At 37.1% G+C, this 26,952-nt stretch overlaps 1 protein-coding gene across 10 annotated transcripts in view; it reads left to right on the top strand.

Moving 5' to 3' along the window:
• spag9a (sperm associated antigen 9a) overlaps positions 1–23,266 on the top strand; it is a 39,544-nt gene extending 16,278 nt beyond the window's left edge. For 4 of the 10 annotated variants that reach the window (XM_067381462.1, XM_067381456.1, XM_067381454.1 and 1 more), the window contains 24 exons: positions 555–676; positions 909–920; positions 2,481–2,538; positions 2,621–2,773; positions 3,029–3,083; positions 3,588–3,718; positions 8,666–8,722; positions 8,829–8,993; positions 9,184–9,313; positions 10,277–10,366; positions 10,605–10,757; positions 11,589–11,760; positions 12,824–13,045; positions 13,790–13,973; positions 14,057–14,179; positions 16,465–16,545; positions 16,756–16,823; positions 16,914–17,062; positions 17,567–17,738; positions 18,035–18,148; positions 18,283–18,315; positions 18,664–18,843; positions 20,400–20,516; positions 20,661–23,266. In XM_067381462.1, coding sequence (XP_067237563.1) covers positions 555–676; positions 909–920; positions 2,481–2,538; positions 2,621–2,773; positions 3,029–3,083; positions 3,588–3,718; positions 8,666–8,722; positions 8,829–8,993; positions 9,184–9,313; positions 10,277–10,366; positions 10,605–10,757; positions 11,589–11,760; positions 12,824–13,045; positions 13,790–13,973; positions 14,057–14,179; positions 16,465–16,545; positions 16,756–16,823; positions 16,914–17,062; positions 17,567–17,738; positions 18,035–18,148; positions 18,283–18,315; positions 18,664–18,843; positions 20,400–20,516; positions 20,661–20,794 — 2,875 coding nt within the window. In that variant the 3' untranslated portion in view covers positions 20,795–23,266. The remainder of the gene's footprint in view (positions 1–554; positions 677–908; positions 921–2,480; positions 2,539–2,620; positions 2,774–3,028; positions 3,084–3,587; positions 3,719–8,665; positions 8,723–8,828; positions 8,994–9,183; positions 9,314–10,276; positions 10,367–10,604; positions 10,758–11,588; positions 11,761–12,823; positions 13,046–13,789; positions 13,974–14,056; positions 14,180–16,464; positions 16,546–16,755; positions 16,824–16,913; positions 17,063–17,566; positions 17,739–18,034; positions 18,149–18,282; positions 18,316–18,663; positions 18,844–20,399; positions 20,517–20,660) is intronic. The other 6 variants (XM_067381457.1, XM_067381455.1, XM_067381458.1 and 3 more) reach the window with 5 other exon arrangements.
• Positions 23,267–26,952: the final 3,686 nt, after the last annotated feature.

Below are 26,952 nucleotides of genomic sequence, written 5' to 3'. Positions count from 1 at the left end.
CACTCAAGTGTGCGCAAGAACAGAGAAAATGTACGAAAGTGCAACACATTATTTTCAACTTTCAATAAAAAGAGAATTGTACAGTAGGTAATATTGTAAAGTTAAGAGATCTTTTGTATGGCATACTTAGCTCTAGGGGTCAGGAAACATTGTAAGTGCTCAGAATAGAATAATATTCTAAATGTGTTTTTAAAAGAAAATGAAGGTGTATGTTATATAGGCTATGTTGCTAAATGAATTCTACAGTAAAATCTCCTGCAAAGCCTGGAAGAGAGCGAGCCTCAGCCAGGTGAGATAATGAACCTGAAAAGTAATGTAACAATTACTTTCCACAAAGTAACTAAGTAATCAGTTACTTTTTAAGCAAGTAACGCAATATTGTTACGCATTAAAAGTAACTTTCCCAACAATGGAGATGACACATTAAAACCTCAGTTTAATAGGATTCTCTAAACTGAACTTAACTGAGTAACTGCAGTGTTTCCCTCTCAGAAGAAATCCAGTTCTGGCATATATTTGAAGGATGTAACATGCTTGTTGCTGATGTGTTGAAGTACCCCGACCCGAGGGATTGAGAACATGGCGTTTGACCGCAACACGGACTCTCTCTTTGAAGAAGTGTCATCAGCAGGCACAGGTTTGATTGGAGACGTGGATGAAGGAGCAGATCTGTTGGGTGCGTTTACTGCTGTTCATTTTCAGATATTGAAGAGAAAAGCGTATTACACAAACATGACATTTTTACCTGAGCTTGATTTTTCGAAACATTAAATGTGTGTAATTTCCATCATAATGAGATGAGCTCTGTGATATAGTGGCACAGTCCCATGATGCTCTGCTCTGCATGTTGAACTGACCCAGATTTCTCTCTCCATGCCCTGTTGTCCTGTTCTTCCCTCTAACCGCAGTGGAGTACTCCGGTGTGTATGACATCCTTGCTTCTTTATGTCATAGAGTCGGCATCTTTTCCTCTTTTTCACTTAGCATCATTCTTAGCATCTAAATCTTCCATTCATATGTCTTCATACTTTCCCCTTTAACTAAATCATACAGCAAATAAATGGTGCCAGCCATATGGGTTTGGACTAGAGCAGCAACATATGAACATTTTTACCTAATGTCCTTATTTTCAACTATATGTAGCACACATTATTCTCAAGGCCACACAGAATCTGCTGACGTTTTCACATTTTCTGCAGTAATTATTATAGAAATCTTCTGTGGATTTACACATGATAAAGTTTGTGAAACAGTGCTATATATATATATATATATATATATATATATATATATATATATATATATATATATATATATATATATATATATATATATATATATATATATATATATATATATATAGTAGTGTTTTGTAATACTGTTACAATTTATAATAACTGTTTTCTATATGAATATATTTTAAAATGTCATTTATTCCTGTGATTTCAAAGCTGAATTTTCAGCATCATTACTGCAGTCTTCAGTGTCACATGATCCTACATTAATCATTCTAATATGATGATTTGATCATCAAGAAACATTTCCTATCATTATCAGTGTTGAAAACAGCTGTGCTGATTAATATTTTTTGGAGACTGGGGTACAGTACAGTACTTACTTTTTTTTTTTTTCAGGATTCTTTGAATACAAAAGGTTAAAAAAAACAACAAAAAAAACAGATTTATTTGAAATAGAAATATTTTGTAACATTATAAATATATTTAATGTTGCTTTTGATCAATTTAATATGTCCTTGCTGAATCAAAGTATTAATTTCTTTCAAAAAAATCTTACAAATCCCAGACTTTTGAATGGTGGCATATATATTATATGTATTTTAAAAGGCAAGGCACTTTTAAAAGGTAAAACACATTTTTATCAGAAAATATTGATCAAGAACAGTTTTCAACCAAATACTTTGTGCAAATAAATAATGTGCATTACATGTTTTAAAGATTTAGTCATAAAGGCATTGTAACTTAGACATTTTGAGCATCCCTAAAATTTCGTAGAGCTAATTTTCGTAGCTCAAAAATAATTTTATACCCCCAAAATTACTTAAATTACCCAAGTCAGCCATAATATTAAATAAACTTGGCATGAATTCAGTGTGGGCCTAGTTATATATCTAATCTAAATGTGGTAGAATAGTCGTGCTGATCTGTCAGTGGACTCTCCACTCTTTCCAGCATCTCTCTTGGTTTTTCTGTGACCTGTTAACTCTCACCTCACAGCTGTCCATTCCTGTTTCACTCTCCATGTGTCTGTCTCTCTGTCGAACACATGCAGTGCATGCGCTTTCACATCCGAGTCTTTCCGGTAAGACCCTTCATATGGCCTGTCCAACCTAAAAACACAGGGCACATAAAACTCATCTCAAACGTTTTGGATTTGTGAACAGTGTTTTTATCATCAGATCATTGCAGTTGTCATCAGTTTGCCCTGGTTTTACTGTAATCATTTTGTGTTGTATTTTGCAGGCATGAGTCGTGAGGTGGAGAATCTTATTCAGGAAAATGTTCAATTGCTTGAGACGAAGTGAGTCAAGTTTTTTTTGCTTTTTACAGTTTATTTCCTGTTTTATGTGGCTTTGTTGTTGACCCCATGTTTGTGTGCACAGAAATGCGTTGAACGTGGTGAAGAATGATCTGATTGCTCGTGTGGATGAGCTCTCCTGTGAGAAAGAGGTTCTTCAGGGGGAGCTGGATGCGGTTTTGCTGGCCAAAACCAAACTAGAGGAGAAAAACAAGGAGCTGGAGGAGGAACTCAAAAAGTGAGTCATTGCTTTGTCCAAATAAAAAGCCAAAGGGGCTCGTTTATAGGTAGTTTTCAAGGTCTAGTTATCATGCAGTAGTAGAATAAATCAAACGTTACATATTCAGGTTAGCAGCCACAGGTGATGTTTATATCACATTAATTTGTGTCTTTTTCATAACATGCTACTTGGACTGTAATGTAATTAAATGTGTAACTAGACTGTACAATTGCAGTGAAAATTAGGGACTCATAAAAATATTTTATAACACAGAGTGAAAGTGGAGACAGAAGTTGCCAAACAGAACAATAATAAAGATGAAGATGAGGTGAGTATTATTTTTTATATATATATATATATATATATCATGTGATCATTTGACTGACTGGAGTAATGATGCTGAAAATTCAGCTTTGATCACAGGAATCAAATATATCAAAATATATTAAAACAGAAAGAAGTTCTTTTAAATTGAAATAATATTTCACAATATTTCTGTTTTTACTATATTTTTGATAAAGTAAATACAGCCTTGGTGAGCAATAAGAGACTTCTTTCAGAAAAGTTAATAAACTTTACTGAACTAAACTTTTTAACGGGAGTGCATATTTCAGTTCTTCTGAAGCCACATGAAAGTATAACTTGTTTGTCACAGAAATTGTTGCTAATACATATTCAGTCTACATTTTATGTGATTTGTTCCATTGCTAGTTTGGCAAATTATATTATTATATTTGAAAACATGTAATGACAGCTAATACATGTTGAAATAATAAATGCTACGCCCATATGTGTGTGTAACTTTGTGTCCACTTTCGTTGGGTTTCCGCAGAGCGATGTGCCCACAGCTCAGAGGAGAAGGTTCACGCGGGTGGAGATGGCTCGAGTCCTGATGGAGCGAAATCAGTACAAGGAGAGACTGATGGAGCTGCAGGAGGCAGTCAGGTGGACAGAAATGATCCGGTAAACATTTCACTGTAACACAGTACTGTAAATAAAGGATATTTAATCTTTAAAGTGCCCCTATTATGCTTGTTCGGGTATTACCTTTCATGTAGTGTGTAATATGGCTGTTTGTGAATGTAAAAGGTTTGCAAAGTTTCAAAGATCAAAATGCACAACAAAGTTATTGTCACCTAAAGGAAAGAAGCTATTCTGAACTGCCTGAAATGAGTTGTCAGTAATTCCAGTCAAAAATTGACTGAGCTACACCTGTTTGAGTCAGCAAAGGCCATTTTGAGAAAAATCGATTTAAAGTTTTCTGAAGGTTACAAAACAAAATCACCTAGCCTAAAACCATACCTTAAAATCCCTGGTAACACCACCAAATTTGGCACAAATTTATTCAAAACCCATATCTATAGGAAAAAATATATAAATGACTTTTTTTCCCCCATGATTCCACAATTGTTTGATTAACATTAATGAAACAGACAGCCCATATATATTAAGACCTACTGTATCACACAGATCTGATATAATGTTACACATCAGATGTTTTTCCACAACAGTTAACCAAACGTTCGCTTAAAGGTGCAGTATGTAAGATTTCTGTCCGCTAGAGGTCACTAGAGGCCTATTCAAAACAAAGGCGTAGCTTGATGACGGCAAGTTTGAGAGCGGAATCTTGGGACATGTGATCTCCACCTCAAGTACTGGTGCAAAAGAAAAGGGATAGGACTCGGGAAGAAATCATGTTCATGGATGTGATTATTAACGTTACTGTAGTATGAAGCAGAGCAGGACCGAGTGTTGTGGGAGCTGAACGAGGCCGCTGGAGCGATTCTTCAACACTTTTATTATGCCGCAGTCGCCGGCGCTGCTTCCGCTTTTCCGGTCACGAGTATGAGGTAATGCAGCTCGTTTATCATATTAGATACTAGTGATGGGAAGTTCGGATCATTTTACTGACTCAGACTTTTGAGTCTCGTTCAACAAAATGAACGAATCTTTTTTCGAGTCATTTCGTTCATTTTAGCAAAATTTAATTAAAATGTTACGTGTTACTTCCCCAACACATCTACTACTTATGCAAACATTGATCACACTACAAACAATACAAAACTACAATGCTATAAGATTCAGAAATGATTAATTCTTTACCTGGGTCTTCAGTTTATGAAAAGCTGATTAAGCTCACCTCACCTCTTGTCTGACAAGTCTTCGGGTTTAAGTCCTTCCTTAATGACGTGACAGGCAGTCCCATATGCTAAACCATGCATTCTGAGCCGGTAAGAGAACTGATTAGTTCATCTCATGAGTCTTTCGGGTTTTTGAGTCGTTCCTTAATCACGTGACAGACCCATACGTTATTTCTGACATTTCTGTCACTGTTTTTGTTACTGTTTCTTGAGGATCTGTGGTGTGTTATTATAAATAAATAAAGCCCTGTTATGAATAAAGTATTGATTAATTTATCTTTTTGACTGTCTATCTGTAAATAAACACTAGGCTATATAATAATATAATAATCCAAGCCTACAATACAAAGTATTTATAGCCTAGTTTGTTCATTTTTACTCCAATTTTGAGTTTGCTGTTATAATAATTGCTTTTCCTAGTCAGACTTGACATATTAGTCTAATATATGTATAAGAAGATTGCTCAAAAAGGACATAATGACATAAATTAAAAGCAAATAACATTTTGAATTTGAATTATTAATGTTAGTTTAAGACATCAAGGTTATGATAACTTCAGCTTTAACAGTTGTAACACAAACTCAAACAAAACTGGAGAGTTAACGTTATTTACTAATAAATATAATGTGCTTGGGTCACACAGCATAGCGTATGGGTCTGTCACGTGATTAAGGAACGACTCAAAACCCGAAAGACTCATGAAATGAACTGATCAATTGAATCATCAGGTGAACTACTACTAGCAGTACAGAACCTGTAGAATATTGCACATGCGCGACTGAACGAATCACCCCCCAAGACGACTCATTCTTCCCGAGTCACATTAAAGATTCGTTCAAAATGAACGAATCGTTCAAGAACGACACATCACTATTAGATACATTTGAGTGTGTTGAAAATGTTATAACTAGGGATGCTTATTTCGGTTAAATTTCTCGACCGACAACCGACGCTCGTTATCCGATTATTAACCGTCGTTAACTGATAAGATTATAATATTGTATAGCCTATATGATGATAATATGACATATATAGGCTATGACATTAAATAAAAAATACAATTGACGAGTGTCTGTGTCTTCCACGGGTTTATTTTAACATGCAAACAGCAGCATAGAACAGATACAACAGAACCTGGATTCACATTATCAAATTGTCACGCACCTGCAGCGTTTCTGACAACAGAAAAAAATAATTTAAATAAAAGGCATAAAATAAATAGGCCTACACTAAATATTTTTCACTTAATTGTTTAACAAATTAAAAAGACAAAACAAAAACACGGTGAATCCATTGAAGCTTTGAACAACAGGTATTTTAGACATTTTTTTCCGTCAAATAAAAATAGCAGGCCTAACGTTACCTCAAGGATTGTTATTGTTATGACCACGGACGGTGCACGTGTGCATACCCAACGCGTCTTTCCGCGCTCATGAGCAAAGGAGTTTCTTTGAAAGGCTCGCGCACGAGACTGAGCGGAATGCGGGAAATGAAGTATACCATGGCCCTAATTGTAATGGACTGGAGCTCACGGTTCCCATCGAGAGAAATGGGAACGCAGGGGCACCGCGATGCGACCGCAAAAGGCACTTTCACTTTCGTGATCAAAGTGTATGCCACTGATAAGCTTTGTAAATGCAGTATTACAGTAGCTATACACATACCAATTAAACGCGCAGGTCTCCTCTCGTGCGTCCTCCCACTGTGTCGCCGGTCGAGGCAATAATTTTCGTTTCGCTTTTAGATATCTCTTTTATAGATGCCATCAATGCTTTTAACTCAAAACAGTCCATAAACTACAAATCCTTCAGTCATGCCAGCTCGCGCGTCAATCTGAGAGATCAGCCTCTTACCTTAAAGTGTCAAATTTTTCGGTTTGTGAATGGACGGTTTTGCTTGATTTGACAAACGCTAACGTTCGGCCACGATATATATACCATCGACCTGTCCTAAAACGTTAGCACACATCGATTGCTTGGAGATTGCGTGTTTCTCTGTTCGAGAGCGCGCGTTTCCTCTTCTTCACATCTGCGACAAAACAGTTGATTATTTATGAACGAAAGCTCACAGAAACGTGAAAATGGTTTCATTTGAAAAAAAAATATATCCTAAGCTAAAAGATGATATATTGTGACTGATTGAAGCAGCCCTTATCAAAAGTGCGGGGGTCGAATTCTGTCTTTTCAAAACTGCGGGGGTCCTGATCCCCCTGTCCCCCGCGCCAACGGCGCGCCTGACCCTTTCTATCGAAATGGTCAGTATTCTTTTTCGCTCGCTTCATTTTGCTGGTTGCTTAGCGAAATATGTCTGGCACGTGTGAAACGCCCCGCGAGTTATATATATATATATATATATATATATATATATATATATATATATAATATAAAATATAGAGGTATATAGAGGTATAGTTTTCTTTAACCATGCAGCAAACAATTAAAAAAAAACAAAACAAAACAAAAAAAACATTTAACTGATAGTATTAATCGGTTAAAATTCTTACTTTCGGTTAACGGTTAAACGTTCAATGTGAGCATCCCTAGTTATAATGTTACTCTGTGCGTTCACTCGGCGGCTGCTGTGAGACACTTGTTTGAGACACACTGCAGTAAGATTGATCGATTTTAGAATATATTAAATGCTGGATGGCTTATGTTGATAAATGGCATGCAATTAATTTGGAGAAAATTCTGTATTACTGCTACTAAAAATAAAGCTGCATCTGATTATGCTATGTTAGCTACTTGACAAAATAGTGTTTTTCTCTGAGGCATGGTAAAGCATGGTACTCGCAAGAAAAACTAAAAAAAAAAAACTAAACTAAACGTGTTGATCTATATAACAATAATCGGTTTTCTGTCTATAAATATATCAAAACAGTTGTTCCCTTGTCTATTAAAACATGTAATATATTAAAGCATCTTTGGTGTTTCCATGGTTTCTACAAAATAAAACCGGAAACCGAGGGTAACACGGGTATGACCCAATCGACAGACGACTCCTCACACGTCCCGGAGCCTTGATTAAAATTGCAATTTTAAGATTTACAAATAGTTGCAAACATTTGGGATATTGTAAGTACTCAAGTGAACAAAATATATAACACTGGCCTAGTGGTTTTTTGGATATTTTACGGCAAAAATCTTACATATTGCAACTTTTAAGATATAACAGATTATGTTTGCATGAATACTGTAATTCTGTGTATATGTGTATATCAAGATTGAGGCGTCTTTGTGAGCGCTTCAGATCTGTCAGTCAGCGCAAGTAAGATAGTTTAGTTTACATCAGCATGAGTTTGAAAATCACATTTCGTTGGTTCAGATTCATGCCACTGAGAATTAACTATGAATATTCACAAAGTTGAAATAAAGATACTTTTAGATGTTTAATTGCGATTTGGGGCATTGGGATCGCTAGATAAAGGCTTAATGAACTAATTTTTGTGAAAACCTCAGTTTTTCGTTTGTAGTTCGAAATTAGCCCGGGTGCATTCTGACTCATTTTGACAGCACAGGTCACGTATATTTGTTAGCACAGCAGCCAAACGAACCACATCTATGGTGTTACTGTTTTGTTTATTTCTGCTGTCTTCAGTGTCTGACCAGACCCTCTTTTTTACGCTCAAATTGAGCTCTGTTCTCATACTAATTGTCCAAGAAAGTAGGCCAGTTTTTCTGGCTCATGAGCAAAAACCCCACGGAGCCACACAGAGACGCATATCTGGTTGCTTACGGCTCTCCTACAGTGATGTCTTGTTTTTTCACAGAGCTTCAAGGGAGAACTCTGAAGTTGCAGAGAAGAAGAGATCAAGCATCAGGCAATTGTAAGACCTTTTATCTCAACTGCTCTTGAAAATTCATCCAATCCATGCTAGTCCTTCAGATCACAAATGTGCCTGTTCACATCCATCTCTCTGTGTCCTGTTCCAGCTTCAGTCACCTGTTCAGTTCCTCCAGTTCCTCAACATCCAGCAACACAGCGAGAGGTTTACAGTCCAACGTCAAGTACAACCCACCCAGCATCATGAAAAAGAGCAACACCTTCTCCCAGTTTCCCAGAGAAAAATCCAAAGCATTCGACTTCCTCAAAGAAGAGTAACTCTTCTGTTTTACCTTGTCAAAAATATTGAATTTTTTTTTACAAATTTTATGTCTGTTGAGAGCCATTTAGATCTAGAAACTTCATATGAGGATGTCGTCTGGCATCGCACAGCACGTCAAACTCAATTCATCATGCTCTGATCTCCTCCTCTCTTTGTTGTTTTCTCTGTTTTTTTGTCATTAGGGTGGACTCGGGTGGTTCTCTGTCCCGACGGGAACAGAAGCGTGCCCAGTACCAGCATGTGAAAGCCCACATGCAGAAAGAGGATGGCAGGGTGACTGCACATGGCTGGAGTCTCCCAGGCAAATGCAAGGCAAGAGACCTACATCTTGATAGATAGATAGTTAAATTATTTGTCCCCAGAGAGGAAATTTGATAGTCTATATTCACAAACAGGCAATGATTTTTGTCTTAATTTTTTTATTTATTTATTTATTTTTTATTTTATTTTATGAAACTCATTATAGATATTTTTTTTTTTTTTGTAATATATATATATATATATATATATATATATATATATATATATATATATATATATATATATATATATATATATATATATATAATATAATATAATTTTACAAAAAAAAATCTATAATTGAACTATCTTTTTCTTAAAGGGGTCCTATTATGCTAATTTACAGGTTCATAATTTTGTTTATTAATTCTAATAATTAATTTTAGTTAAGATATGCTATGATATGATATGATCCTTATTTTACATGTATAGACTTTTTTTTTTTTTTTTTTTTTATTGTTTGCCCATATTATCAACATAACATTAACAGTATCACAACATATATAAACATGTTACAGATTGTACGAAATCAAGAGTCACAAGTTAAAAAAGAAGAAAAATAAGAAAAAAGGATGTATTCAAATGTAAACACAACACAAAAAAACAAAACAAAAAGGTCACAGTATTTTAGAGCAGTCTTTACATAGGAAATAAAAAGAAAATTAAAGAAAGTTAAAAAACAGTCTACATGTATAGACTTTAATGGAACGTTAGGTCATGAATATTTGCTTCAAAAGTAATTTTTGACTTCTGATTTTAACATTTTATAGGAAAAAATGTGTACAAACCCTGTTTATGATTTATTTTTATTTGTTGTTTTTTATTTTATTTTGTTTGTTTTATTTTGTTTTTATCTTGTCTTATGTGATATTTAAAAACACTGCAACATTTGCCTTTATCTTAATTTTTTTTATTCCATATTTTCTACATTTATTTTAAATATATATAATTGTACTATTATCCTGTTCTGCTTAGGTTGCCAATGGTGGCCATGCAGAGAACAAAATAAACCTACCTGTTCCTGTGTGTCTCAAGCCACTGGAGCAGAAAGATGCTTCTATGAAGGTGAGGACTTGAAGGAAGGTAATTTAATGAGGAAAGACGAAGTATGAATAGTTTGAAAATCATAATGACATTAAATATGAAAATAATTGAAATCAGACCATACTGCTTTTTCAGTTTTCCTGTGCATTTCGCTTCACTTATTCAGGTTCACAACCTTCGCCAGACCTTACTTTGCTGATATATGAACTCCTGTTGTCAGCCTCTAATATATCTATTTTTCTGATTTTCCCCTGTGCAGCTCCTGTGTGCAGCTGGAGTGAACCTCTCAGGTGGGCGGTCATGTGATGGAGGCTCTGGCATTTCTGGTGAAGAGTCTACGGTGGAGAATGACACCTCCAAACATAGGAAAGGCTCTCAGAGTAGCCTAGATCAGCTGGAGCAGGAACATAAAGTAAAATATTTCGATAAACATGGAAAACATGAACTTGTTTGAAGTACAAGAGCTTGATGTAGAAATTAGACAAAGCTCATTCTGAAATCATGATGGTCATGGCATCAAAAGTATGAGCTCATTAATAGCCGGCCATATTTACATAACCTGTTTGGAATGTAGAATCTTGGTGAGTGTGTTACTTAGCCTAGCCAATCATAATAAAGATCATTTATATATAGAAACTACATGCATATACATACAGAAAGGCACAGTGGCACAAACCTATAAATCAGGGTGAGGTAAATCAAAATCAGTAATAATTTAGTTTTTAATGACTATGTAAGAAACCTTGAATAACATTGTAAATGGATTTTAACAAATGAAAATGCTACGAAAGTGTAGAATATGGGTCCTTTAAACTAGGCATTTGGGCTTGAATTCCCATGAGGGAGTCAAAAATAGACATAATTTAAAGGGGAAAAAAGTTTATTTTGCATACACTCTAAAAAATAACTGTAAAAAACAAAACAAACTTACACAGTAAAAAACTTTCCTTGAAACAGTAAAATACCGTAAAAACAATGCATTCTGGGTAACATTTAAAAACAGTATTTTTTTTACCCCATTGGCAGACATTTTTGCTTGTTCTACACATAAAGTTGCATATATTTTTTCAGAAAACAACACTTGTTATCTTATGTCATTTTGGTTCTCAAGTCATTGCATCTTGATTTTAAGGATGTTTGAGGATATTTGTACTGGAAAACAAGACAAAATACTGAGTTTTTGCAGTATAATAAATATTTAAAGTATTAGTTCTCCATGCAGTGCTATTCTGTGTGTTGACAGGAACAGGAACGGGAGCAGACGGTGCATGTGGAGATGTCCAGTCGTGTTTGGATCTGTACGAGCACTCACTCCTCCACGAAAGTGATGGTCATAGATGTGACACGGCCTGATGACCTGCTGGACAGCTTCTACGTCTGTAACTCATGTGTGCTGTGTATCGCCAGTGTACCAGGTCAGAATTGTAAATCCCTTATAACAAGCATATTTGTACACATCATCTGTTGTACACTCATGTTTCTTTCAGTCATAGGCATAAATAGTTTATAATTATATCGATAAACGAATACAAAATGTAAATGGTATCATTGAACTAGGGCTGCGTGATTTGGACAACATTAAGACATGATTTAAGACATCCAGGCAAAAAAAAAACAGAGACCACTCTCTGATTCCAGCAGAAAGTTACTTTTTAAGCGTGACTTCTTTACATGAAACCAACTCAGACCTTTTTCAGTGTTCAAACTTAAAGAGAGTGCATTGACTTTGTACCTTGACTTTGAAATTGGGGTCAAACCTCATTTTAGTCCGCATTACACTTGGTTATACATTTAAGAGCATCAAAACGCCATTTATTGTTGTATTTTTATGATAAATTGTATAGAATTTGAAAGAGGAGACTTTATTTCTTATCAAAAGTAACAAAGCACAAAGCTCTTTGTGATTATTGGATAGGAAGCTCCCTACAAATAATGCATGTTGCAGGAATAAAGCGTTCACCAGGCAACCCTGGCTTGAACTATGAGTGATTCATAGAGCCTGCTTTAACATCACTATTTTTTAACTGTTAATTCGTTATGTTCGCATTAACTCGCCCTAAATTCAACATGAGATTTTCTTCACACACAGTATGAGTTGCAGTTTTTCCGCCCCCTTTCGACTGTCAGGATATAATTGGCCCTGATCATCGGTTGTTTTAACAGTTGGCCGATGGCCTATAGTGAAAATAATTGCTTTTATTAGCTGATACCTGTTATGGCCGATACGTTGGTGCATCTATAGTTTTGTTGCTTGCAATTCTTTGAATGGCAGCAAAGTAAGTGAAATGATTGCAGTGCTAAGTATGATGTGGCAAAGCCAATTGTAAATTTATGTTTGCCTTGAAAAAGAGATGATAAAAAAGAGAGTGGAGAAATAATTCACATAATTCACACAATTAACTCTTAGGAGGCAATTAACTCTGCCATTAAAATATGAATAAAAAGCAATAATTCAGTTTATTGTAATGTGATTTCCAGGCGTCTTGGAGACAGACTATCCCGCAGGGGAGGAGATTCCTCAGGACTTGGAGGCGGGACCAGACAGTTTATTGGCCAGTAGCAGCTCTCAGGGCAGTGAGGGTGTGTTGAGTGACGTGTCAGCGGTGGGCTGCAGCGTTGAAGAGTCCAGCTCAGGATCTCAGACGGGCAGCACAGGAGTCAACGAACAGTCAGCAGAACAGAGTCCTGCCAGAGGAAGTGGTAAGAACCTTTTGCATCTTGGTGTATAAATCGTTGTTTCGGCAACTTTTTATAGAACCAATAGTTCAGACTCTGAATTTTGGTTGGATGAGCTATTTGAAGTTTAAAAGTAAACTCTTGGCTTACCTGACACTTGGAAGTAATGATTTAAAAAAAAAAAAAATGCTGCTTCATGAAGCTTCAAAACATTTCTGAATCTTTTGTTTTGAATCAGTGGTTCTGAACTTGTTTCAGATTTGCCAAGTCACTTGATTTCAGCAAACGAGGCTTCATTACGTCATAAAGTTTTGAGCCTTGGTTTTGAAACATTTCAGAATTCAGAAGGTTTGTTGCTAGCTGGCATGGATTTGGAGAACCCATGTACAAGTGCCTAATGGTTTTAACTGATCTCGGGTCAGTTTTGTAATGTAGGTTAATTTCTTTTAAAAAAATTTAATGAATTTAATACTTATGTGTGTACAATACAAAAAGGATAATATTATTTAATTGCTTCTACACAAAATTACCCCTACTACTTTAATTATTTGTATATTACATTTAATAGATTATACTTGTATGAAAACACATGCAGTTAGTTTGTAAGAGGTATTTGGGCTGAATTTTCAATGCATGTGTGTCCGTTGCATTGACCAGCCAGTCTTTCAGTGTTTCAAGCTCTTCTGAACAGTGAATCATTTTGTGAAGCAAGTGGTTCACTTGATTCAGAGTTTCTCCCATCATTACTTGTAAGTCCCTCTGTTGTAGATCTCTCCAGAGCTCCCAGTGAAGATGGGGTCCCTGCAGCAGAGGAGGCTATGGAGGCCACTGAGGAAGACCAGGAGAGCCCAGGACAGGACACCAGTCAGCCAGGGATCTACACAGAGCATGTGTTTACAGACCCACTCGGAACAGAGTCTTCTGGGGCTTCAGCAGGGAATGATAACCAAAGGTGAGTCAGACCTTCTATCTTATCTTTGTTGATTTACATCCAGATTTGGATGGGAACTCATCCTTGATTGGGTTCCTTGCCAGGGAGTCTGATCAGGACGGGGACTATACAGTCTCAGCAGGTGGCAAGGTGGATCTGGCAAAAGAAGAGACCCAGCGGATGAGCAGCGCGCTGCCCACCATGTGGCTGGGGGCTCAGAACGGCTGGTGAGCATCTGGCCACAAGCACTATATACATTTCCTTTATGGCAACAGACTTTAAAAGGATAATAAAGATTTGAATTTGCCTGCATTTATTTTGAAACACTGAATACTGAAACTTTTCGAAAAATGTCAAAAGTTTAAATATAGAGAGAGAATATAATTTTCAATAAATTGGCAAAATGAGTTTTATATATTATGAGTTTATATACTAGTATGAATTTGTATGTATATATATATATATATATATATATATATATGAGTATATACACTATTGTTCAAAAAGTAAGTGTTCAGTAAGTTTGTTTATTTGAAAGAAATTAATACTTTATTCAGCAATGACTCATTAAATGGATAAAAAGTCACAGTAAAGACTATTATAATGTTATAAATAAATTTCAAATAAATCCTGTTCGTTTGAACTTTTTGTTCATCAAAGAATCCTGAAACAAAATATTAAGCAGCATTGATAATAACATTGATAATAATAATAAATGTTTCTTGAGCATCAAATCATCATAATAAAATGATTTCTAAAGGATCATGTGACACTGAAGACTGCAGTAATGAAGCTGAAAATTCAGTTTTTAAAATGCAATTACATTTTACAGCATGTTCACAAATAAAAACAGGTGTTTTAAATTGTAATAATATTTCACAATATCACTTTTTTTACTGTATTTTTGATTAAATAAATGCAGCCTTGGTAAGACATGTTTCAAAAAATGTAAAGAAATCTTAAAGGGGTCATGACATGACATGTCAGCTATTAAGCGTCTGAACAAGCCGTTTTTTGGAGCTTGATTAAATAAATGCTTTGTTCATAATGAGAAGGACGTTTTAAGCTATGAAACTTGCAGGATGTTTTAAAGGTCCCGTTCTTCGTGATCCCATGTTTCAAACTTTAGTTAGTGTGTAATGTTGTTGTTAGAGTATAAATAAAATCTGTAAAATTTTAAAGCTCAAAGTTCAATGCCAAGCGAGATATTTTATTTAACAGAAGTCGCCTACATCGAACGGCCAGTTTGGACTACATCCCTCTACTTCCTTCTTTAATGACGTCACTAAAACATTTTTGACTAACCTCCGCCCACAGGAATACACAAAAAAGGGGGGCGTGGTCTTGTTGCGCTCCCACGGAGAAGAGCAAGAGTTGCGTTTGTAGAGTGTGTTTGCCGCCATGTCGTCGAAACTCTGTTATTTTCATCCTGCAGTCCAATCACCTTTGTTTGGCCTTCCCAGGGACGCTGTACTTAGAGATCAATGGTTACAATTTATGTTTAACTCGGTTCCCGAAAATTATAATTTTGGTGTCCTTACTGCAATAGTTAATGTTGGACTGCAGTGCACATAATGGCCACAAGAGGGGACTATGTTTATGTAAATGGCTGTTTTCCCTAATGAGGTACTCTTCTGATTGAGTGCTAACGTTGTACATTTTCTGTCGCTGCTTGTGGAGATTAAAGATTTCAGTCTCTCGGGAATTATTGTCTTTTGTGTTCATTCGGCACAACACCACAATAATCCACATGTAAAACTATGTGCAGCACACGTTACGGTAAGAGGCGTGACCTTTCCGGGCAAGATGCGCTAAGCTGCTGTCGAATCACAACACAGGAACCGCTGGCACAATCAGAACTCGTTATGTATTTCTGAAGGAGGGACTTCATAGAACAAGGAAGTCATCAGCCCATCAGACCGTGGAAACAGCGGTATACAGATAAGTAAATTATGTGAAAAATACTGTTTTTTTTACACGCGAAACATGAACACATGTTATATTGCACACTATAAACACAATCAAAGCTTCAAAAAAAACACGAAAAACGGGACCTTTAATGGTACAAAGACCTCTTATATGTCAATCGATCAAGACAAATTTGATTTCTCATGTCATGACCCCTTTAATTATTCGAAACTTTTGACCGGTAATGATGGATTTGTTTTGTTGTTGATGTTTATCTTCTTATTGTACATAAAAACAAAATACTGCCATATTTCTGTGGATCTCACTTTTACAACCTGTATTTTTTGTAGTATTTTTGTCCAATTGAAATTTGTGAAAAATCAGTTTTTGTCAGCTGAACGATCAACACTTAAGTACTCAACAGTAAGACACAGCCTGCCTTGTTTGTTGTGTTTACTTTGACTAAGATCTTCAGTATAGCAACTGCACTGTACTGGAAAAATGATTTAGAGAGCTGTTTAATGTGCTGTTTAATCGGATATCAATGATTTGTTATATTGCACCATTGAAAATCAATCTGACAATTGCAAATGTTTTTATGTAGTTTATACGTGCACTCATCTGTCGCTCGATGGAGGAAGTGTCTTCATGCTGTGAAACTGAAGGATTCCATCTTGAACATTGTGTAAGTGGAAAGTGACATTACAAATTCAGGAAGATAATAACTTTTGGAATATTGTTTATTTTATATTTGAGTGGGATTTCAATGTATGTAGCCAGATGATAAAGCAGTTTGCTTTTTAGCTATATTTTATTGCACTTTTATTCATTATTAAGCTGAAATCAAAAGAAAACATTGAGTACTAATGATATTTTATATGGTTTCTCTACATAGACATGTGAAAGGCCGTGTTTTGGTGGCTCTGGCTGACGGTACACTGGCCATCTTCCACAGAGGTCTTGGTAAGACACTGTCAGTTTGCTAATAATTCAGGTACTCATCCCAACTTCGACATTTAGCTGTATAAAACCATCTTGCTTCTACTTTTACAGACAGCCAGTGGGATTTAACCAACTACCACCTCTTAGACCTCGGCCGGCCACATCACTCAATCCGCTGCATGACCGTTGTGCATGATAAAGTGTGGTGCGGCTACAGGAACAAGATCTATGTCATTCAGCCCAGAGCAATGAAAATAGAGGTTCAGTAGTCCTTACTCTATTAGCTTTTGCATTTTTGAAAAATGTTGCATGCAATTTTTATTAGTATTAATTACATCGGTAATACTTTAACTAATGTTTAACTAATGAACCTTATTGTAAAGTATTAACTAACATGAACTAACCATGAACAATACATTTGTTACTGTATGTACTAATCTTCATTAACATTTATTAGTTAGCAGTATTTGACTCTGGGAGGACACTGGTAGGAGTGGCCTTGATCGGCAACATGCCCAGTGCATTATGAGTGTTGATGTTTTCCTCCATTTTTGGCAAAAGGGAAGACAACAGCTTTTTTTTTCTCTGTTTTGTCTAGTCAGATAGCACCAATTTAAAAAATTGTTTCACCTTTCTACCATATAGGCAGCCAAGTTTTACAGAAAGCCCATTTCGCCAGTGGTGAAGCACCCTTTTAACTTGCTTAAACATGATATTTTTACAATGTGTTGTGATACATTTCTCATTGGGTATTGGTGAAACAGAAGTCTTTTGACGCCCACCCGCGTAAGGAGAGTCAGGTGCGTCAGCTGGCCTGGGTAGGTGATGGGATCTGGGTGTCCATCCGGCTAGACTCCACCCTCCGCCTCTTCCATGCTCACACCTTCCAGCATCTCCAGGATGTGGACATTGAGCCTTATGTCAGCAAAATGTTAGGTGAGAATACTGAGAGAAATTTAGTTTTGAGGTGTAACATCACTTTACACCTTAACATTCCTGAGTATTGCTAGAATTTTTGGGGTGTTTTTTTTTTGTTTTGTTTTTTGTTTTTTTTGCAAACCCAGATTAGCCTGACAGCAGGCCTGCAAAGACCCATTGTCTCGCAGTGTACCTTTAAACATTTTGAACAGGAGTGCGTGTCTGCAAAACACATGAAATTAAGATTTGAGCCCTTTTATGGTATGCTTTGGAATAAACACACAATTGATTGGATCTCCACATGTCTTTAACAGGAACAGGAAAACTGGGCTTCTCTTTTGTGAGAATCACCGCTCTAATGGTTTCCTGTAACCGGCTGTGGGTTGGAACAGGAAATGGTGTCATCATATCCATCCCATTATCAGATGGTAAGCTAATATGGCAACACACATAAACATATGTACATCAGTATTTGATATGGAAGGCAGCTTTAGTTTCAGTATCTTTGGCCACTTCTCTGTTTCTCTCCTCCTGTCTTCTCTTTCTCATCTCATCTCTGTAGCTGTAGGTCAGTGTGGATATCTAGGTCAGAGGGGTGAGTGGGAAACACACTGTTGACAGCAGATTATTTCTGAAACAAAGCTGTCTTGCTTGGCTTGTTTGCTTTTATGCTCAGCTTTGTTCAATATTTCATCTCCAAGTTCTTTGTTCTTAGTTCCTCTCAGATCTTGCTCTCTCTCCAACCACCTTCATCTTTCTGAGCTGATCAACAGTGAATCTGCTTCTAATCGAAATTTGCTTTTAATGCTTTAATATTAATGGCTGTATCCCAGTAATTTCGCAACAAGGCTGTGCTTTGAATTTGACAGGCATCTGCGCTGCAAGATACTAACTGCTAACATTAGATGCTTTAGACACTTGTGTTTAAACATTTTTTCCCCAGCAGCTAATAAGACGGTGGGAGCGATCGCCTGTCGTCCAGGTGGAGCAGTGCGAGTGTACGGCGATGACACCGTGGACGGTACTGTGACTGGCTCGTACGTACCGTACTGCTCCATGGCACACGCTCAGCTCTGCTTCCATGGCCACAGGGATGCTGTTAAATTCTTTGCTACAGTTCCAGGTATGACCTCAAAACTAGTGCTGTCAATCAATAAAAAAAAGAAAAAAAAGAACGAATTGCACATTTTCTCTGTAATTAATCAAGATTAAAAACATTGGAGTTTTTATATTTTTATATTGTAATAATTTCACAGTTACTCTCCAACCAACAGTATATTTTAAATATTTGTTTAATTTGTTTAATGGCATCTTTTTATGAATGAAGGCCAGTATCTCTGATACTAATACTAGTACTGATGTCCCTATGACATTTATTTATTTTTTATTTTTTACAGTACATTCAACATTACACTATAACTAAAAGCTATCAATTTCAACATTTATTAGGCTTTAAAAATAACAACTTTTAATTTAAAACTGGAGTCCATTTTTAACTTTTTTGTGGTTAAAAATGATCCAAAATCCAACATTTTTGAGCAAGTACATCTCCTTACCTTTGCCCAATTCACAACGATAAGCTTGTAATAATGTTTTCTAATAAGAGAGGTACTGGTATAGTATGCTATATTATTATTATCACTTGACTTCGCTGTTGTATCTTTAATGCTACAAGTGGCCCCCAGTTATCTTTTCTGACATATATTACCATTCAATGTTTTCGTCTTTTTGGGTTTTTTGTTGTTGTTGTTGTTTTGGTAACACTTTATTTTATGGTTCAATTTTCAGTTAATTTTCAACTAGTTGCTTATTAGCTTGTATATCAGTTGTTTAATAGTACTTATAAAGCACATATTAAAGCTGCAGTTCATAACATTTTTTTTTTTTTTTGTTAAAATTAATCAAAATACATTTTTGAGCAAATACATAACCAGTCAGTGTTCAAAACTACCTTACCCTGATTCACAACGGTAAGCTTGTATTAATGTTTTATAATGACATTGATACTAGTGGGTTTCCGCGAAAAAAATCGAGCATGCAGCCATTCGTCTTTGCGTCATTAAATCAATTTTTTATAAAGGAGTCCCAGCTAGTAGGCTATATCACATGTGGAGGATGCTGCTGGTAGCCGATGCACAACCCACGTAAAGATGATAATTACGCAAATAACTGCAATTGCAGCTTTCAAACAGAGATGGCGACAAAGAGGCACAACTTACAGACTGCAGCTTAAAAACGATCTTCACATAAACCCTTTAAAATAAATGTCACATTTACCTGTGGCCTTCTTATACCTGTCTAACAGGTAGGAAATATACAGAAATTGAATAAAGTTATCAAACACTTTACAGTCTTCACTGAATAAAATATAAATTAAATATAGACTAATCCTTATTAAAGCTACAATTTTCTTGGTTACCTTTGTTCTTTGTTCGCCATCCTAGGTGTATCTTCTTTCAGACGTACACAATCAGAGATATATTTAAAAACATCCTTAGTCCTCCAAGGTTTATAATGGTTGTGAATGGGGGGCTGTGTTTTGAAGTAAAAAATAATGCATCCATCAATAAAAAAGTAATCCATATGACTCCAGGGGGTTAATAAATTAATATTGTTTTAAATCTTTGGTGTTTGATATAATGATTGGTGGAGTGCAAATGTGTTAATGCTGTGTTTCAGGTCAGGTTATTGTGCCAGGAGCTGAAGGCACACCTGAGACCTCAGACTCTTCAGCCCCAGATGGCAAGAGCATGCTTATCATGAGTGGAGGAGAGGGATACATCGACTTCAGAATCGGTTAGAGCTTCAGTACCTGTGTCTCCAGGAGTCCTTTTTAACCCTATTCATATAGTTCTCTAATTTTTGAAATTCTGAGAATGAACAAAGCTACTGAAAAAATGGTCTGCTGACATTATAAAACCATCTTTTTTTTTCTCTCAGGTGATGAGGATGGTGGTTTGGGACGAGATGAAGATGAAGAATCAGCTGAACCTACTTTGAAACTGCAGTCGGCTCCTGCCAAACCCGAGCGCAGTTATGTTATAGTCTGGCAGGTTGCGCTTGGCAGTGAGTGACTGATAAATCACTGCTGCGGGTTAAGCGGAGAACTCTAGATCAAACCCACATGGGCTTATTATTTTACAACATACTTTTCTTCTTATTAATACAGATATTATTATTATATAGTGTTGTTCTTAATACCTACATCACATTAAGTTCTTTAATATTTTTTGCTTAGATGTTTATTTAATTTTATTGTTTTATATAAATCTGGCATCGACAGAAAAGAGATAAGTGTTGAAATGAAGGAAGGAGCAAAACAATGACTTTAAGTCCGTCCACAACTATATCGCAACAATACGAAAATCGTGTGCTAAAAAGTCTTAACGGTTTACAACATATAACTTTAGGGAACTGTTGTAATGTTAGCTGCTTGAGATGATTTTTGTGAGTTTTTTTTTTTATGTTCTTCACAGAATTGATCAGAGGTTTCTCTGTGCACTATGGCAGTGGTAGCATTGTGTAGTTCATGTATATAGAAACTCAGAGAGCTATTTTTGCTATCTGTCTAGCGTAGATCTCACGAGTGGTATGTCTCGGCACCTTACAGCATGGTGTGCGTGTCTGTATGTGTGTATTTCTCGCTTGCATGAGTCCTGTATCATTCCTAGACGGAGCCCTGGAGCTCTAGAAATTTGGGCTTCCGTCACGCTAGAGCTTGCTGGCACTTTAAAGACAGTACCGAACATAGACAAACATAATCTCTGGAAAGAATAACATATGGTAGAGCTGCACAATTCAAATGATTTTTTGTTTCAAATAGAGATCACAATTCTCCCACGATTCTGAACAGACAACTAAACAAAATAACGTAATTTACTAGAGGTTTGGACAAAATGTTAATTGCTGCAGTTTATTTAAAATGTTTAATTTCATTTTAATTAATAATTAAAAAAAAAATAATAATTCAGTGACTCACTCGTTCACTTGTTTCATGAATGGATGAATTTGCGTTTTTGAACAAATCTCTTGAATGAATGATTTTCCATTTTTTTTAACAGTCACTTGTCGCCACCTACTGGTGTAACAATGTAATGAATGATGATACAATCCTTATTGGAAGCGCCACTTTACTTTCAAAAGGTGATTTGCACTATTTTGATTGCTACCGTAGACATCAGTGTTTACATCCAAACTATAAACTTTTATCCCAGTACTTCTGTGATCATTTGAATTATGGTAAGACAGAAATGACGATAATGTGAGGTTAAAAAGACTTTTTGTGAAGCTGTTTAAAACATATATGACGGATCTGAATGTTCTGGTGTGATTTTGTCAAAAGTTTAATAGACAGGCGATACGCTGTCATTTGGGCATAAAGCTTCATTTACACTACCAGCGACAAAGCAATGATCCCTTTCATTTCAACGGAGAGCTGTCGATTTCCGTTGACACAAGTGACAGTGACTGTTAGACAGAATCGTGTGGGTGTTTGTTTTTTGTAAATATTAATTGTGCAGCTCTAATACATGGTAGTGTTTATCGTAGTTGAGATGGTCTGCCCTTTTACCAAAGGATGAAATGTAGAACAAATAACACATACTAAACAGCCTAGTTGTCAAATATTTTGCATTGCCAAGGCTTTTTGATGTTCTGTGACTCTCTTGAATGGACAAACAACGGACAAAATAATGTTAATAAAAAATTGACAGGGATTGTATAATAAATTATTTGTATTTCTTGTGTTGGATTTAGTTTTGTTTGCTTCAGCACTAAGCATCCCAGATAATTAATGTGGGGTTTTGTCTGTATTTTATGTCCCAGGCCTGGGTTCGAGTGTGTTAAGTTTTCTAATTATGAGTTTTGTGCTCCTTTTGTATCTGCTCTGTACGACACTTTTATTGTACCTTGATGTCTGTTGAAGCAAATGCAACATGATATTTGACTTTTTATGGGGAAATGGGTCGGTTTTGGGCTTTTTGTTTCTTTTAAATTCTGACACATAAAGGGAATCTTTATATCCTTGTCGTCACCATTCCAAGTATTTATTTTTCATAATGAACTTTGTGGTTCAGAATGTAACTTTTTACATGTTTGTGAACAAGGACGTTATTTTGCTTTACGTCAGACACCTTTCTGAAGCGATGTTGTTATGTTTAAGGAACTGACTAATATAATGTTGACAGTATTAGACGGCGTATGACGTATAACCTCTGTGGATCGTTCGAAAATCAACGTTTATTGTACTGAGCTATGCATGTTTTTTTTTTTGTTTTTTTATAAGTATACTGCAGTTTGTTCATGTTTGTTTGTCGCCACATTTTTGGGTGGCTGTGTGTAAATGTGTGAGTGTGTGTGGAGATGATTGAGAAATACTGCATTTGTGTGTGTGGAAGAGTGTGTGTGTGTGTTAGTCGCTATATCCCTTAACTCTTACTGGACTTGCTGTGTGTGCCACAGCTTGTCATTACTGTGTTTTTTTTGTCAAAAGTTTGCTAAAACTGCATCATAGCCTTATTTTTAAACTCTATTAAACTCAATTTCATGGGGAACTCACTTTCTGTCTTGGTTTTATTCTCTAATGTTTTCATATGTTCCCTTTCATAGGTTCACTCAATGCTGCGTACCGTCGCTATGGGAACACCTCCGGTGTGGCAAATGTCTGAAGCCTTTATACCATCATGCCATTTATTGACCAGTAGCACTCAGCACCGCCCCAAGAAATATGTCACGTTTGCTCATATCAGCGTGCTACACGTGATTTCATTTCCTTCAGGAAAGCGGATTATCTGTTCCCCGTAGGAAAGCGTTTTTGTTGTGTTCTTGCATTAGAGGAGCATTGTGCAGACCTGGTTGTCTTTGTTAGCAATGATTTGCGGCCTACCCCAAAATGAGATTTCTTTCAGTTGTGAACCATTTGATGATGACATGCTGTCTACAGCGGCCTCTGATTCTGGGGAGCTTATGGCTGAATTGTGCAGTTCTCTCCCTCCAAGTGGACAGGAGAACCATCTTATATTGAGCACTTCCCCATCTTATATTGAGTTGTTAGATGTAATTACTTGGGCTGTAGATAAGCTGGGGCTAGAATGGGACAATGAAGAAACTAGACGGCTGATTTTTGACTAGTCACCCCTAGTCCAGCCCCATAAGCCTCTTCCCTTCTTCCAAGACCTCCAACAAGAAGTATCGAAGTAATGTAAGCAGCCATTTTCGGCGCGTATTATGAATCCTGCCGCCACTCACTGTTCCAATATGGCGGAGCATGTATACGCTGTGATGGTGATCATAGAAAATACTCTTGCGGTCCATCTCGCACCGAACTATGCTCCTGCTTGGAAGTCAAGCCTCCTGCTGCTCTCCAAGCCGTGTAGGATTACTTCTACTTTTTTAGTCGGGAAATCTTACATGGCCGCTGGATAGGTGGCGGCCACTCTTCATTCTATGGCTTTGCTCCAAGCTTATCAAATAGACATGCTTAAAGAGTTGGATGAGGGAGAGGGCCTAACTCCAGAGGCTGTCAAGGAGCTCAGACGGGCTACTGACTTGGTGCTCAGAGCTACCAAGCATACTGCCTGGGCAATAGGCAGTTGAGTGCCATCTTTGGCTTACTCTAAGTGACATCAAAGAAAAGGACAAAAGTTTTCTTTTAGATGCCCCTGTGTCCAAAGACGTCCTGTTTGGGATTCGGTTACTGCTGTGGTGGAAAAAATGTGCAGCGAAGCCGCAGTTTGCTGCTTTTCACCACTCAGGTCTAGGGAAGTCGAGCGACAGCCACTTGCAGTTCATTCACGCTCATCTTCTTTACAGCACTCCCTTGAGGTGCAGCAGAGTGAGACATCGCCTATAGAACCCCCTCATCCTAGGACTCACCCACCGGTTCGCTCGCGACCTGAGTTGGACGGCCAAGGTCTCTCGTTCCCAGGCCCCCAGCAGCAGTTCCTGATTCCCTCACTTGTCCTCGGAGGCCAGGCCCTTCTTAAGAGAATTTGGATGAACCCTGCAAGCATATTCGCCTCTCTCATTGTGGCCTTCCAGCTCCGGTCTTGACTGTCCTGCTGCATATTGCGCCTTGGGCAATTTTGGGACAGCATTTGCTTAGACACAGGGGGCCTTTTGTGCTTCCGTTAAAGCATACAAGTCGCTGCTCCGAGAGCCTGAACTGTATAGAGTGCTCAATATAAACATGCAATACACTTACAGTGCAGCTTACAGTTAAGCTGTTCTGCCCCGACCAGTTCCTCTGGACGGAAAGCTGATTGTGAAAGTGAAAGCAGAGCGCAAATTCTGAGTATGAGACACCCCATCTGAGTACGGGCTATACGTCACGTCGCATTTCACCCATCCAAGTGCACACAGAGCCCAAGGAGCGATTGGAGGTTAGGTGCCTTTCTCAAGGGCACCTCGGTTGTGAGGTGGAATGAGAGTGGAAGAGAGCGCTGTTCATTCACTCCCCAACATACATTTCCTGCCGCTACTGAGACTTGAACCTGCGTCGTTCAGGTTACAAGTCCAAATCTCTAACCATTAGGCCACAACTGATAGCACTATGTTTTGGAACGGCGTTACCGCGGAAGGAGCCCTGGCCTCAGAGATGTTGCTCAACACGCTATGAGAAAGCACATCTGCCCCTGGCGAGCTCTGTCAAGCGGCCAGACATGAAGATTCCAGGTTGGGATGCCATATCCTTTCCTGTGTTTAAAAAAGAGGTCCCCTCAGCGGGATTGTCCATTTGAGGGGCTTCCAGCATCTCCAACCGTTCTAGGAACCATGGATGATTGGTCCATTTCAATGCCACTAAGAGAACTGATTCGCTGCTCTCTATGATTTTGCTAAGCACAGAAAGCCGTAGTTTCACTGGAGGAAAGGCATACTTGCGTGCTTTCAGCCAGCTGTGTGCGAGTGCATCCAACCCCAAGGGAGACTGCGTTAGTGAGTAAAACGGTGGGCAGTGAGTGTTCACTGTGGATGTGAAGAGATCCACCTCTGCCATGCTGAATACACTCCAAATTCAATTCAGTTCACATTTATTTGTATAGCACTTTTCACAATACATATAGTTTCAAACTAGCTTTACAGAAAATTCATTTCAACATTACAATTTAGAGTAATCTGTTATCAGAGGTGACTGTCCAAGTTATGCATTTCAAGAATTGTATACAAATCCTGCAGTTAGCTAACAATGTATTAGTTAAACAATGTATTAATTTAAAGCAGAAACAAAGAGTAAGAAGTAAAGAATACATGTTGTTAACAAATGATTAGGATATGGAAAAATGTAGCATAGGTTCATGTTGATTCAATTTGAAGTCCTATCAGTCCTCTCGAGTCGTCTCTTCACTGGTGTTGGGACATCTGAAGTCCTCAGAGGAGCTGGTGCCATCTTTTCACAGGTGTTGAGGCATCTGAAGTCTTCATTAAAGGCTGGATCCAAACTGGAGCTGACATACTCTCTACACCCTAAAAAATGCTGGGTTAAAAACAACCCAAGTTGGGTTGAAAATGTTTGCCCAACCTGCTGGGTAGTTTTACTTAACTCAACTATTGTTTAAAAATTACAGTATTGCTTACTTAAAATGAACCCAAAATATCTTGAAAATTAACGTTTATTAATATGTTTAATAAATGAACATTTTAATTTCATTTTAGATTCATTTTAAGTCAGCAATGTAGTCATTTTCAAACAATAGTTTTTAAAACTACCCAGCAGGTTGGGCAAACGTTTAACCCAACAGTTGGGTTAAAACAACCCAATCGCTGGGTTTGTCCATTTTCAACCCAACTTGGTGTTTTTTTAACCCAGCATTTTTTAGAGTGTAGTTACCTCGTGATGGGCATCCCACGATAAAACAGAAAAGCAAATGGAAAATAATTAGCATAGCTGCTTTTCTTAACACGAAGGAAAGATAGTCATGTGCATTTGATCTGATATATCTCTGATATAAAACATTAGTCCTGTTTGACAGAAATCGATTCGATAATATCAACAACTGAAAGATTAAACTTCTATTGACACCCTTTCGATGTTTGATTTTAATGACATTTATTCACTTTTATACTATGGCTTTTGGTACTGTGTTTATGTCGCCCCTTCACATGCAAAGTGGAGTAAAACCTGGATTTTTAAGTGTATCCAGTTGACAACCGCTGATCCATATGATATAGTGGAAGAACATACTGCGTTTCGCCAGCAGGTGGCAGCACTGCACTTTTCCCGCAGGCCTTTAGCAAC

Source organism: Chanodichthys erythropterus, chromosome 3 (assembly GCF_024489055.1).
Source record: "Chanodichthys erythropterus isolate Z2021 chromosome 3, ASM2448905v1, whole genome shotgun sequence".
Lineage (NCBI taxonomy): Eukaryota > Metazoa > Chordata > Actinopteri > Cypriniformes > Xenocyprididae > Chanodichthys > Chanodichthys erythropterus.
Note: the sequence above shows the minus strand (reverse complement) of the source record. Positions and strands in the feature narration are given on the sequence as shown.